Below are 14,955 nucleotides of genomic sequence, written 5' to 3'. Positions count from 1 at the left end.
AAAATCTTGAATATTTTCTTAGAAGTGTGAATACAATAGATGCCATAATAGTTTGATACAATGCTTTATAAGCAAACAGAACATAAATTAGCATTTATAAAGAAAGCCCAGTGTGGCTGTGGATAAGGTAATGACCATGAGTTCAGAGAACATGTATTGGACCAAATCCAGAATAACATTATTTCAAGGGCTGCCAAACAACAAGTAATATATATAACATAATGTAGCAATAATATATAGTTTCTAATTACTCACAGTGCTAAAGCATTTGAAATTGGAACAGCTGACTGTCTTACAGTATGATGTCTGCTGATGCTGAAGGTACTTTCATACTAAAATAGAATGATGAAAAAGCACCAGCCCAGTTTGTTAGTACAGTTAGCTTATGGTGGCACTGATAATCCACATTTCTAGAAAAGCCATGGACTTACCCAGTAAATATCCTTTTGCTTTCCTAGGTTTTGCTCTGCATTTGCTTATACTTCGTTCTACTTTGTCTTTTTAGAGTAGTCATCTTCAAAACTGAATGAAGTGATGACTTTTGTTTAACTAATTCTGACTCATCTCACTGCAGTTAGGAAATGGGATAGAGCTGCACGAGTGGAATTCATAGTGCACATATTTTTGTGCTCAGAGAGCAGTATGGGTGGCTAACTGGAATAGCACTACCATTTGAAGGCACCTTAGGTTTGTCATTTAATATCAGTGATATTTTGAGGTGCACTGATTTTTGTAATATTTAGGAAATATTTTAGAAGCTTTGTTTGTTTTACTTGTGATTCAAACCTAGTGAAATAACTGAATTTTTAGTTAAATGTATCACAGTTTTATTTATTCCAAAGCTCAGTGTACCCATAAACTTTCTAATGAGAAAATGCCTTTATAGATTCTTACCAATTAATTTCAACTAAATTAGATAGACTAAATACTTTGTGTTTACTTTTAATATATTATCCAGAAAGAAAACATACAGATTTAATGAAAACCTGACTGTATTTTCAGGCATTTTCTAGAAACCTGTGTGCCTTCAACATGTGTAGATAACTCAGTATCTCTTTAGCAAGATATGCAAATACATTACAAGTGGAAGAATATCTCTAAAATCCCTGGGGGCTTTAACAAGGACTTAAATATTTCAACACATCTGGCTCATTTAGAGCTAATGCACTGAAGGGTGACTCATAATGATGATTCTGCCGGGAGTTCTGGAAGCTTGAGGTGCACCTGCAGCTAATGAATTTTTGTGTCTAATTGCACCTAAGTTATTTCAGACTTTCTATGTTGGAGGTAAAAGGTGCACTGGAGGAAGTGTATTGTGTGAAGCTGGCAGGTTTCAGGGAAGTTCCCACTGTGATGAATTTTCAGTGTGGTGAAAACATGAAGGTTCAAGGTGCAGAAAACCTTGTGTTAGGTGAATAATCACTGTTGCTGTGGTTGATGGCAGAACTATAAAGATGTGATATAAGAAATTCTCCAAGCATGCAAATTATTCTTCACACATACATATGTGTGTTCATGTGTCATAGTGAATGTGCCTGTCTTACAGCCATGATAAAGCAACTAATAATTTTTAGTCATTTTAAAGATTAAAAAAAGGTAGAATTGGCAACTGCCTTCAAAGAAAGTTCCTTCCTTCAACGTGCAGTCCACTAGTTCCTACTTAAGTGTGCAAAAGAGGAATAAATCCATGTGGTTATTAGTGGGATTAGTTTGAGTTTTGCCTGATACAGTAAGTGATAAACTCTCTGCCCCTCATACATCTGAATCAAAATTTCAATGACTATCCTTTCTAGTTAAGAAGAAAACAAAATAAAACCAATTGTGAATTTGAATCAGAAATTGCAAAAGCAGCAATGTATGTAATGTTCCTGTTTTCAGTAGTAATTTACTTGCTGTTCTTTATTTCCTTGGCATTCACTTCTCTGCCAGGGGCTAGTATGTCAAAATAAGGATTTATTGAGGTTCTTCAAACTAGGTGTATTCTATTTCAGAACCTAACTCCAGCACATCAGGGAGTCTTTTCTAGATATATTCTTCTTGTTTCAAGTTTCAGATACAAGGTATTGAAGTAGCCTGGCTGCTGTTTCATCTTCTTAATAGTTTTGTCAGAACATTATCTATAATTCATACCTGAACTTGGGACAGGACTTGTGAAGACCTGATAGGAAAAGGAGATTGCAAAGTAATAATATGCATAGCAGAATATGACCTGCCTTATTTCTATATAGACCTTTATTTCAGATCTAATCCAGTGTGATCAAGATACTTGTTAGAGCTGTCTTCACTACCTTGATGATTATCAAACTGTTGCCAAAACCTGTGTCTGAAAACTAGCACTTGCTTTCTACGTTCAGTCACAGGGAAATTATTTTTTTTCAACCCAGTACTCTCATTCTTTTTTATAGAGAATTTAAGAGAGCAATTTACTGTAATATCTCAGGCTTGTTAAATAGCCCTACTAGCAGTGCTGGGCAGCAGGTCTAAATTTTTATTATAAATGTTCATTTGAGACTAGACTGAGGTCTAGAATGCTCAGGATCCTCAAAATGAAGGGGAAGTGATGAAATATGTATATACTCATCCCTCATCTTCCTAAATAATCTACTCCATTAGGCACATGAAGAATCAAGATCTGAAATACATAACTATTTAATTACCCTAATATATTCCATTTATCCTTTTAGAAAGGAAAGTAGAACATCCTTTTACTTTGTTTACTTATCCTTTTAGTTTGTTTTAAACAAGCAGTGGTTACCCTAAGCATTTTTCACATCCTCTGGGGGAAGGAAAATCAGTTTGAAATATCAACCCCCATTTTTTTATAAGTTTCTGGAAAAAGGTACAATTTTCCAGTTGCACAATTAATATTTTAATTTATCCATAAAACCAATTGTCACAGTTATGGTCTTTTTCTGTTTTTTTTTCCTCTTCTCACAGACTGTAGAATACAAAATGTTTCCTTGGAATCAGATAGCCATATTAAGTAATTGAGAATTCAGGAGCTTAATAATGTGTTATTGGAATTGATATAGGTAGATTTCTAGCACTAACTTAAGCCACTTTCTATTTGGATCCAGTACTCCTGTTTCATAAAACATACTGCTTCTGTTGGGTGCGAATTTTTCCATCAGTCATATAAATATAAACTACAACTTGCATATTACTTTACCAATCCTCAGTTTTCCAGTTTTGGCCTGTGACCCCTGGATATCAATACTCCGTGTTAATTGATCTTAGTTCACTTAATGTGAAGACATTTGAGGTCTGCTATTATTTTGTAAATGTGTTGAGATTTTGGTTTTTTGCAGTTTGAGCTAGAGTAAATATTTAAAATCTTTATTTATGGGTAGAAGTCAATCAGGAATATACCCCCATGATGTCTCTGCCATTCATTTGTATAACCTAGGGTAACTGGTTAGTTCTTAAACCTTTGGTCCCAACCAAGTCTCTTTTTCTCCTTTTGGCAAATGCTGTTTAATATCCTTAATGTCTAAAATTACATGAACCAGCCTAAACCTAGGATGTCTGTATGGAATAAGAAATTAATACAGTATTGGGGCTCAGAACTCATATGAACCACAGAGCTCAAGTGGTTTTAATAATTGTTTTAAATTGTGAAAAGTGCAGGTAAAAATTGTTCAGTAGGGTCCCTGTTCACTGGGATGCTGTAGGAGACCATTTCCAGTCTCGGTGTTCCTTTCAAAGCAAAACTGCTTTGGCCTTCTGCTGTCCTGTACCTGCCCTCTTTAATCTGTGTTTTCTGGTGGTGAGGCTGCAAATCGAGCTGTAAGAAATTATCATAGTATCAAAAGTTAAAATGGAGATAATTTCCACTGTCTTTTATCTGTATCTACTGATTCAGCAGCACACTATGAGAATTCAGACAAATTTGTGAGCCTTAATCTCCCTTTGATAAATTACTAATGACACACTCTTCATAAATAATACATTTCTAAATGTTTTTAATGCTTCTGCCATATCGATGTCCAATAGCTTTCTCAGAAGAGAAGCCAGGTTTGCTGTTGATCTTTCTGTTTTCTTTTTTTTCTTATTTATAAGAATCATGTCTAGATCTTTGCAGTCCTTTAGCAATAAACACTTGCTGGTTAGCTGCCACAGATCTTCAAATGCTTTAACATTTCCCTTGCTACCGAGCAACATTAACTGAAGGGATGTTTCCACAGCCTCCTGAATGGTTGAACTAATGGAATCACATTACACTTAAGTGACCTTTTTGATCTCTCTTTGAAGGGCCCTTTAATCTTTCAAGGCAGACAGTTGGTGAGCTGTTAGATACTAACAAGGTAGAGATCTGGAGGAATTGTTACCAAAAGCTCTAAACACTGATTGTTTTCACTGTTTGCGTAATATACTATAATACAGCACTATCTAGGTTTTAAAACTTAGTTTTGACTTCGTTCTGAACTTGCAAATGCATAAAAACCACCGTGTAGTATGAAATATAAATGAGTGCATAGATTGCAATGAACATTTTGCAGTATGTGAAATGGCCTCAAGAGTGTGCATAATAAATTCAGCCCTTTGGAGGAAAACCCTAGCAGGAACTGAATTTTTAGGAGCAAGGATTCTACTTAAAAGTATTCCCTGCTTCTCAGTTACCCTGTGTCCTAAGACCTATACAGGAGCACACAACATTAATCCTCAAACCAGCAGACTCCCAAGGCAGTTAATTATGGTGAGCTCCATGTATCAGATGAAAATGGTAAAATAACTGCCTACTGTTGGGGAAGAGGTAATATTTGAAACAATCAGCAGGAAAGCCAATAAATCTGTGGAGGTTTGAGCTTGTCTTCTCTAACAGCCATGCTGTTGATGAAGTAGGGAGCAGTTGAAGGTAGCTATTTTTTATAGACTGAGTTTTAGACTACATAAAAAATATTTCACTTCTAACTTATTAAAAATATTTTTCATTTTCTCCAAGGTTATAATTTTTCTCTTTTTTTGGTGACAGTAATTTTGTGCCTGAATAATACTTCCCTTTCCTCATATCTGAATTTCTGGATTACAATATGCACTAGCTTTGCAAACTGTTGAACCTAAGCATGAGTTCATGAGCTATTTCCGAGGTTACCCATCCATTCTTTGCAAAATGGAAAAGCAGATGAATCATTATTCTTTTGAGAGCACCCCAGAAATATCATCTCAAGCTTTAGATTCTGCTTGTGTCTGTGTTTATGCCAGATGGCTCTGGCTTAGTTGGCTGGGTGGGCATTGTACTGGAAATAGTTTAACTGTACTTCATATAGCTTTATTTACTGTCTCATTAATTTTAACTTTTCCAGAAGTTTTTCTTCTTCAGAAGCCATCAGGGTTAAGTTTCATGCCGTGTTAAGAATTTTAAGTAACCAGAGAGAGAGCGCTTTGTCACATCACAGGAGAAAAGCAGCTATTTGAGACTGCCCAAAGTTTGGTTATTGTCTTGTATTTGTAAGATCTTTTTTTGTTCTGTTACCTCATATCAATCACTCAGGTAAAAACTGTAATTTATGTTGTTGGCCAAAATTGTAATATAGCAAAGAGTAAGTAATTTGTATTATATACATGCAAAAGCCTCTAGTTATATGGTTTTTTAAAATTTATTCCATCTGCAATTAACACCCTGTGTTCTGTATATTTATATGCTGTGTTTGACCTTTTCTCCTATTGCATGTTCTGCAAGTGCAGACACTTATTTTGTCAGAGTGGCACAACCATTTGTCACTGAGCAAAACCTGCAAAAGAACCTGCAATGATTTGTGGTGTGTAGGTTGATTACATGTCCTTCAGAAGCCTTCTGAAGAAAGTGAACAGGACCTCATTTATTGTTGTAAACAACAAAAAGCCTCTTGACCTAACCGCTGCTAATGTCTAAAGAGAGCTTTTGCTCCAAGCCATGATTTGAAGTATACTCTATTTACCTGAGGTTACTGCTGGCAAAGATTTTTCCATCACCACTAAATTTTTTCTTGTTCATGTTTCTTCTTCTGACTTTTATAGGTGCATGGCCATAACATATTGAGAAAACACTTTGCAAAATAAAAGAGTATAGAATACCCAGGTCTTGTACAAACAGTGAATTCCCAACAGGAGTTTAATTATCAATTAGTTCTGCTTGCAGGTGCTAATCTATGAATTTCACAAGTATAGCATTCAAGCCATGACTTCAGACTATTTCAAAGAAAAATGGCTTTGTCAATAGGAACTGCAGTATACTTAACTTAGAGATAAGGTGTAAAGAGATATGTATTTTACAATGCTCTTCACTTTTCCAAATAATCTAAGTACCACTGTAGAAAACAATGCCTGCCCCTCTAGAAAGTCCTAGTATGAAACTCCTTTTCACTTTGGGGAGAGTGTTACTGTATTAAATTGATTTTGTTCACCAACTTGAAACACAAGAATTGTTGGGACTGTGGGGTGAGGAAATGTGGTGAGAATGGGATGGTTATTTTCCTCACGATGGTTTGCAGATGTGATCGGGTTCATTTGGAAAGTGAGCATTTAGAAACTTTGAGTCTCATTTGTCATATTTAAGCCAAAATAGAACTTTGCACATGAACTGTACTAGGAGGGTTAGTGAGTCTGAGTCTTGGCCTAGTAAATAATTTTCCTAAATGAGAAGAGCCTAAATCCAGTAGCTGGAGGAGGTTTTCATCTATAAAGCCTAATAGTTCCACTTAAAAATAATTGGGTTTTTTTACTTGGCTGAGTGACAATTCTGTATAGGGCTGAACAGTAACAGCAACTGCTTGTAAGTGAAAGCATTCTTTACTGTCACGAGTTTTTTTGGTGTCTTTGCATACTTAGTGGTCCAAACTGTGTAAGTTTAGTAATAGTCCTAAATTTTTAGAAATGTTTAATCTCTTCCCTGGTAAAGAATCAATCAGGAGTGGGGTTAGGATACATTGATACATCCCTGATGCCCCTTAGCCAACTGGATGCTAGTTCATTAAAACACTTGCTGATCGTGGGCTGCTGTGTGCAAAAGCACTAATAATACCTTTGACAGGAACTGCCTAAGGGCAGCTGGAAGGTTTGCTCCTGGGGGAGTAGCCCAGCAGCACGCTGATTTGCCTTAGCTGTTCCACAGCAGGGTGACATCAAATGAAAGGCTGCCCTTCCTAAAGACATGCAGTATGAATCATGCAGAAACATGCAACTGAATCAGTTCACATAGTCACAAAGTATCAGTGACCCTGAAAGAAAGGAAATAGGATTTATGGCAGCCCAACTGCCCTCTGAAACAACAGCTAGAGAGGGATTAAATGATTCAAGTGGTAATTTACAGACACGTATATATGTAGAATTAAGGAGAAAATTCAACAAAAGCCTTGATGTCAAGTTGAATGCAATTTTCTGTAAATCATATTTTTTTTGTCTTATTTTTACAGTTGCTGCTAACTTACAGAAGATAGTAGATGATCCAAAGGCCTTGAAAACATTGACTTTTAAGTTGGTAAGTAAAAGCATGAATGGAAGAAACAAAGAAATTATCACAATATTCACATGAGAATCTGTGTTCTATCTCAGTTACAGATACTTTGTTGAATAAATGTGTTGACAGATAAAGTGACTGAAATTTCCATGTATTAGAGAAAAAGCTTAAACCCTGTTTTGACAGGACAGTGCCATAACTGCATGGGGAAGGAGGTTCAGTCACATGAGTTCTGAGGTAGCCTGAGGTTTAGGTGAGAAGCTGCAGTAAGAAAACCCCTGGGAAGAATTGCAGAAACAATTAAAACAGAGAAAACTGTAATAGCTAGGTTTATACTCCTTCACCCTTACCCCTTTAGCTCTACCCTGGCTGAAGTGTCCTGTGCTGATTGTTCCAATCCCATTTTTTCAAAGTCCTGCTCTGTTTTTCTTGCATGCAGGTCACCTTCTCCACTGCTAACTTCTCCTTAGTTCTTCTTTTCAACCTTCTTTCAGTTGACCATCCACACCTGCATGTTGGTCTTTCTCCCACTGTATTTTATTGTTGTTTCTACTTCTCTACCTCTTTCTATCTTCTGTATATATGTCATCAGATCCTGGGATGTAATACTTCCACAAGTGTCAATACAGTTTTATTTCTGGTAATGAAAATTCAATGGATTGTGTCAGTGCACCTTCTATGCACAATCTGAGAGCTCTTAATCTTACAGCAAATGTTCATGAACCAGTTCTATTAATTTTGCTACTAATGCAAAAAAGGATCAAAAGCTTTTCTATAGGATAGCCCAGTTGTTCTGTTGGACATATTTTGTGATATGCAAAAAAATCTGAAGGCATCTGTCATAAATAAGTTAGCATTGCACACTTTTAATCCAATTCTATTAATGTTTTGACTTATCTACCATACAGACAAAAATGTATAAAACCCTTTATTTAAAATGTCACTTTTGTCCTACAGAAGCAACTTTTGTTTAAAAATCGAAACAGAAATACTCTGCCTCCAGCATATTTTTTCTAAAACAGACCTTAAGTAATTGTTTAGTTCTGAGCAAAGTGGTTTTATATTCTTACTGTTATATATGAAAAATGAACTGATTAATTGTGCCAATTTTTTTTTTTTTTTTGTGACAGGCTTTACTGAAGAATTAAACTGTACAGGTTTAAGTATTGGACTGTCAGGATGGAGCTGTCCTTTTGCAAATATTAGTATTTACTCTTTTACTGAAGACTGCTTCAGTTTCTTGTTAAAAAATTCAGCTGGTTGGTGAACTTACTTGCTGGCTGGACTCATGAGACATTTGCTGTGTACAGCAAGTAGTAAAAAGTGGATTCTATACATGTATATTAGATGCTCTTCATGAGTGAAAATTGTTTACTCCCATAAAAAAGCAAATTTGGCTCCAGTCTGGAAAGTTTTGTTTAAAGATTTTGGGTATTTCAATGTCCATTTTCCAGTATTTTTTCTATAATTTTAATATTGACTACAAGAGTTTGCTAAAATTAAGGATGCAATTGGTTGCGTGCTGACTGAGGCCACATGAAGTGGTCTAAAACTTTCCTTCAATCAAGCTGTTTTCTGACTGGGCTGTATGGAGAAACTTTATATCCTGGCTGTCAAATGCTCCTTTGTAGCATGATATACTAAACATTTCTGTTTGTACTTGCAGGCCTCTGGCTGTGATGGCACTGAGATTCCTGATGAAGTGAAACTGATTGGTTTTGCTCAGTTAAGTGTCAGCTGATGTCTGTCCCTTGACCCCAAGCCGAATTGTGAGATTGCGGAAAAGCCAGCTTAGATGCAAAGGAAAATTAATGCACCACACACTGAGTTCTGCTTCATTATCTAGCAATTCACAAAGTCAGAACAAGCAAAGCCCACAGCTATACCGCTGCTGTTAACGTTCAAAATGCTCCTAAATGTCTCTTAGCAGTTGATTTGGATTCCCCCAAAGTGAAAAGCCTGTGGAAATGCTCTCAGGTGGCTGTATTTATTGGTTACAAAAAGAACTTTCTATCGAGCTTACTTCTTTCATAGACTTTGAATGATACTATTTTACCTGTACTTGTGGTTGATAATACAGCCTCTATTCTGTTACATTTAGAAATTAACATACATATAAAAGTTTAGAAATATTAGCCAAACTTGAATTCTAGTTTAAAAAATGACTGTGAATTTTATTTTTCATATATTTATGCATTACACATACTAGTAATAAGAAAATTATTTGACTTGATTATGTGCTATTTGCAGTTAATCTCCCACTATTTAAAAAAGTTTCAGGTATGTCTTTGAAGTATTTGGTAACTAGGGGTTTTTTGAAGTCATTTGATCTGGCATTAGCAAGCTTTTGTTGGTTGTGTGTCAGAAAACAGTCCACAAACTGATCCTCAAGGGAGTGGGAGGTGCCTTGCAGATATTAATGTTTTAAGAATGTGCCTGAGGCTGCTTATATAAATAATCTCAATTTTCTAGAAGTACCATACATATGGTACCATAAATATAAATATATATAGTTATCTGAGCAAGGAGGGGATATACAGTAGCAAAGGTGTTAGAGTGCCTTGACTATGCTTTATTGGGGAGTCTATGAGCTAGAGCTACTGTGAGCTGTTAAGGTAAAACGCTTACTGTGTCCATCTCTGATCTGACAGAAACCAGTTTCATACAAGTGAATAAAAACTTGAATAGTGGAGCTGAAGCTTTATTTGAAGTTCTACTAAATACCAAGGTGGAGAGAAAATAATAGGGCTTTGTGCAATGATCAAGTAAAATTCTGTTACAAAGAAAACACTTCGACCCAAGCAGTCCTCTGCTTAACCTGTGACATAGATGTTATGGAGCTAGGGAACCTTAGAAAGACTTCCACGTTTGGAGACATGTTTCTCAGAGGTTACACTTTAAACTACTTCCTAGTTAATCCTAGATAAGTGGCAGCTCTTTAATGTACTGAAAATGGCAAATATATATTGTTAAGAGAAGTTATTTATAATGCCTTGTCATAATCGTTGAGGTGTAGAACTATTTGCATACGACTCAATGTAATCCCATCCCATCCTACTGTTTACATGATGATTACTCCAAGATGACTGCAAAGATTTAAAAAAATTAAAATAAAGGTGTATTGCACAAACTGTTTTGTATTTTGAGTTTCCATTCTCTGAGTGGATTACAGAGTTGTTATTACAAAAGGCTGCCGCCTTTACTTAGTTTGGGAGCAGCAGCTGGGGAGGAGGAGGTGGAGGAGAGGGTTGCTTTGGCCCCTTGATCTCCAGGGCTTTGCCGAATTCATTTTAAAGGCTCCCGAGGGGTTACTTCAAGGAATCAGTGCTTTTCCCGGGGCAGGCCCTGTGCTGCTGGCTTGGCCGGAGAGCGGGAGGGCCCGGGCTGGGCTCGGCAGCCCAGGTGAGGTGCCTTGGGGCCGGTCAGGCCTCTCGGGGCTGCTGGTGCCCGCAGAGCCCCGGGGCTGGGCTGGCTCCTGGTGGAACAGCGCGGCGAGTCAGCCTCTCCACAGGGCCTGGGCACTGTCTGCAGGCCCCGTGCAGGGCTGGCGGGCAGGCCGTGAGTGAGCCTCTCCACAGGGCCTGGGCACTGTCTGCAGGCCCCGTGCAGGGCTGGCGGGCAGGCCGTGAGTGAGCCTCTCCACAGGGCCTGGGCACTGTCTGCAGGCCCCGTGCAGGGCTGGCGAGCAGGCCGTGAGTGAGCCTCTCCGCAGGGCCTGGGCACTGTCTGCGGAGTGCTCAGGGGCAGGGCTGGCGAGCAGGCCGTGAGTGAGCCTCTCCGCAGGGCCTGGGCACTGTCTGCGGGCCCGGGGCAGGGCTGGCGAGCAGGCCGTGAGTGAGCCTCTCCGCAGGGCCTGGGCACTGTCTGCGGGCCCGGGGCAGGGCTGGCGAGCAGGCCGTGAGTGAGCCTCTCCGCAGGGCCTGGGCACTGTCTGCGGGCCCCGTGCAGGGCTGGCGAGCAGGCCGTGAGTGAGCCTCTCCGCAGGGCCTGGGCACTGTCTGCGGGCCCCATGCAGGGCTGGCGAGCAGGCCGTGAGTGAGCCTCTCCGCAGGGCCTGGGCACTGTCTGCGGGCCCGGGGCAGGGCTGGCGAGCAGGCCGTGAGTGAGCCTCTCCGCAGGGCCTGGGCACTGTCTGCGGGCCCGGGGCAGGGCTGGCGAGCAGGCCGTGAGTGAGCCTCTCCGCAGGGCCTGGGCACTGTCTGCGGGCCCGGGGCAGGGCTGGCGAGCAGGCCGTGAGTGAGCCTCTCCGCAGGGCCTGGGCACTGTCTGCGGGCCCGGGGCAGGGCTGGCGAGCAGGCCGTGAGTGAGCCTCTCCGCAGGGCCTGGGCACTGTCTGCGGGCCCGGGGCAGGGCTGGCGAGCAGGCCGTGAGTGAGCCTCTCCGCAGGGCCTGGGCACTGTCTGCGGGCCCGGTGCCGGCCATGGCCGTGGTGCCAGGCAGGGCTGGCCCGGCCCGGCTGTGCGGTTGCCTGCCGCAGGCTGCAGTTCGCAGCGGGCTGTTCACCTTTGTGCCCGAGTGTGAGTAAATAAAAAGGTACCTGAAACGTGCACACACCAGTGACCCAGGTGATAACTTACAGCACTGAGATGGGGAGGGGATAAATTCTGAGCGCTGCTATGGGATTATTTTTATGTATTTTAATGTACATTTCTCTAAGCATTGCACCGTTATTGACTAATCCACCTGTGCTACTGCTACAATACGTACTCAGACAAAATGAATGTTCAGGGTAGCTTCTTGTTGTCACTGTTCTAGAAAAAGAAGTGGAATATATATATAGAATATATATCTGGATGAAAATCATGTTCCACTCGCTATACACCTCCCCAGAAGCTGGGAAAATTGTTGGGATATGAGGAGCAGCTGTCAAAAGTGCTCGTCTGCTGTTCTGTTGGGGCTGTAGGAGGTATCTAAATAAAGAATCCAATGCTTTAATTGAGGCAGTCTGCAGTATTGTACCAAGATAAAGTTGTAACAGTTGTTGCTCACTTGTGGTCTGATGCAGACGAATGGTGATGCTTCTGTGGTTCAGTGAGGCAGCAAATTCATGTGGCACTGTTGTGACAGCTGTGTTGGGTTTTAAAACTTTTTTCTTGTTTTTACTGCTGAGATACTGTGTGTAAATACAATGTGAGCAAAATGCATTTTTGAAAAGGTAGAAAGAAAGGGTAATTAAAGCTTTCGTGTGTTAAAGTGACGTTCGTAAGTAGTTTATACTTTTAGTATATACAGAAGGTAAAAAGAAGTTGAAAATAAATAGTGCATTGCAGTAGAAAGCAGTGAGCAAGCTATGATGAGCAGAGGTAAATGGCAAACGTCACAGCAATTTGCTTTTTTATTATTATATACACATCCTCTGTTGAATAATAAGGGAGAAATCTAGCAGCTATTTGTTTGTTCATGTTCTCATGAAAAGCGTTAAGAAGCTGGGTGAAGTTCCTATATATGTGACATTACTTGCCCCAAACTAGTTGAGGTGCTGGCTACAGCACCTGTCTTGTTTGAAAGAAAAGGTTTCTAATTAATGAGGTGAAGCTGGAACAGGGGAGCTACCATGTAGCTGTCTCTAAGGCCAGGAAAAGAGGGCTTAATTAGATGGTGCTAAAAATATAATCATGTGTATGGTGATTATATGCCAGTGCCTGCAGCTGGGCACTTGCAGGCTCTGTGGGCTGATTAATGTCAGTGTCCATGGAGTCAGCCATGCCAGTGTGCTGTGCTTTAGCTTGCTGAAAGTAGCTCTGTGGACTGAGATGAAAGTCAGTCAAAACGCAGTTCTGCATTTATTAGTTTCAAAGTGTTAGAATGAATATAAACATAGAGTTTAGCTTAGCACAAAGCCAGATCTGGAGACTGGTTTTGCATGTGTGAAGGAGTGGGAGAGAAGGGACATTTCCAGCCTTTTATCTTGTGGGATTCCAGCGTGGGCTTTAGGCCAGGAAAGCTGTTTCCCAGGCTGGCAACATATGCTTTTTGTGCCAAGAGAACAGGAGTACAGCATCTCTTCCTTCTGACAAGTGCTGACCTCAGATCTTCCCACCAATGTGTACAGAGTTGTGCATTCAAACTGCAATTCAGCTAGCTCATTTGATAAGTATTCTTGTTTTCTTAAATATTACCCTATGTACTCTCGCAATTTCCTCTATTGCCCTAGAACACCCTGTGTGAGTGGGAGTGGAAGGAGGAGCAGGGAAATTAGTCCGGAAACATAACTGAATTTTCTCTCTCCCATGTTCTGTCCTGAGATAAAAATGTGTGCCTTTTCACATAGCTTGGTCCATTGTCACATCTCCAATTGTGGGGCTTCCAGAGTTGTCCTATGAAATTTGATTGTGAGGCATCTCTCTTCAAAATGTTTTTAAAGACTGTTATTTCTCTGAGAGGGAATGCTGGTTGCAGCTTTAAATGGTGTGCCTCCCCCTCATGTTTTTCTTTAATCAGAGATCTGTTTTCCTTTTCACCACCTACCTCTGCATAATGATGTTGAATGGTGAGATTTGCCTGTGCCTGAAATCAATTAGCTCTGATGAGGACTCTGACACAGACCTAAAACATTGCTAATTGAGTGCATTGAAAATGCTGATTTCTGTTTAGCAGGGAGCAGAGCATGTTGCCACCCGTTCCCACCTTACCCTCCCACATTTTACCAAAGCAGCAAAAAACCCAAAGAGAAACCTTGTTGATAACAAATAGCAGTTAGTCTATTTTTTCTCTGAATCGATTGTGATAGAACTTTATTCAGTCACTTGCTGTGGGTTTTTCTGCTGCATCAAGTGGGCAGCCTTTCCACTCTCTTGCAGTGTACTCATGCATGTGCATGCACAAAGAATGCTAATTATTTTAAAATGAGAAGTTGGAAAAGGATCAGGAACCTACATCTTTGAGTTCCCTGTGCATGAGCTCTGCTAATGAACAGCCAGGTTTACTCAAACCACAAAAACTCCAGCAGCGTCTGGTTTCCTTGCATTTTATTGCACAGTGGCCCAGCTGATGAAATAATGCAGGCATATTAGTTGGGCATTCTGACATTTTAGTTATTCATTTTCCCTCAATGACTAAGACTAACATTGCATTGCACATAAAAATGGGGGTTTATATCTGCTTTATGACTGTTAGATTGATGCTCATCAAGCTGCTTTTACAGTTGTGTTCATCTGAGATGTTGAATCAAACTCAGTAGTTGTGAAGTTGTCTGTTGCTAATAATATTGAGAATATGGGCAATGGTGGCTCAGTGAGCAATTACAGAGACCTGGAAGAGTATGTAATAAGAAGGAAAACATAATTTTCACTACATAAACCAATAAGGAGTCAATCTTGTCCTTTTTGGGACATGCATAATTTTCAAGCATGAATTTGAAAGGCTGTGCTTGTTTATTGTCTCAGTAGGGTGTAGAAAATCACTTATGCAAGTGCATGTGTTTGTAGAGGGACAGCTATACAAAATAGAATTGGAGTAGATGCAAAATACATGCCTTTACTCAATTTTTTTCTCATAGGTACACTCCTAAAAATTAAAAA

The 14,955-nt window shown here is 39.9% G+C and overlaps 1 protein-coding gene across 7 annotated transcripts in view; it reads left to right on the top strand.

The window, feature by feature from the left end:
- STK39 (serine/threonine kinase 39) overlaps positions 1-10,546 on the top strand; it is a 72,937-nt gene extending 62,391 nt beyond the window's left edge. For 6 of the 7 annotated variants that reach the window (XM_030241632.2, XM_050976799.1, XM_018911500.3 and 3 more), the window contains 2 exons: positions 7,392-7,456; positions 9,102-10,546. In XM_030241632.2, coding sequence (XP_030097492.1) covers positions 7,392-7,456; positions 9,102-9,176 — 140 coding nt within the window. In that variant the 3' untranslated portion in view covers positions 9,177-10,546. Of the gene's footprint in view, positions 1-7,391; positions 7,457-8,565 lie in introns of all 7 variants that reach the window. The other variant, XM_030241631.2, reaches the window with a different exon arrangement.
- The last annotated feature ends 4,409 nt before the right edge of the window (positions 10,547-14,955 follow it).

Source organism: Serinus canaria, chromosome 7 (genome assembly GCF_022539315.1).
Source record: "Serinus canaria isolate serCan28SL12 chromosome 7, serCan2020, whole genome shotgun sequence".
Classification (NCBI taxonomy): Eukaryota; Metazoa; Chordata; class Aves; order Passeriformes; family Fringillidae; genus Serinus; species Serinus canaria.
This window is presented reverse-complemented; position numbering and strand designations above follow the sequence as displayed.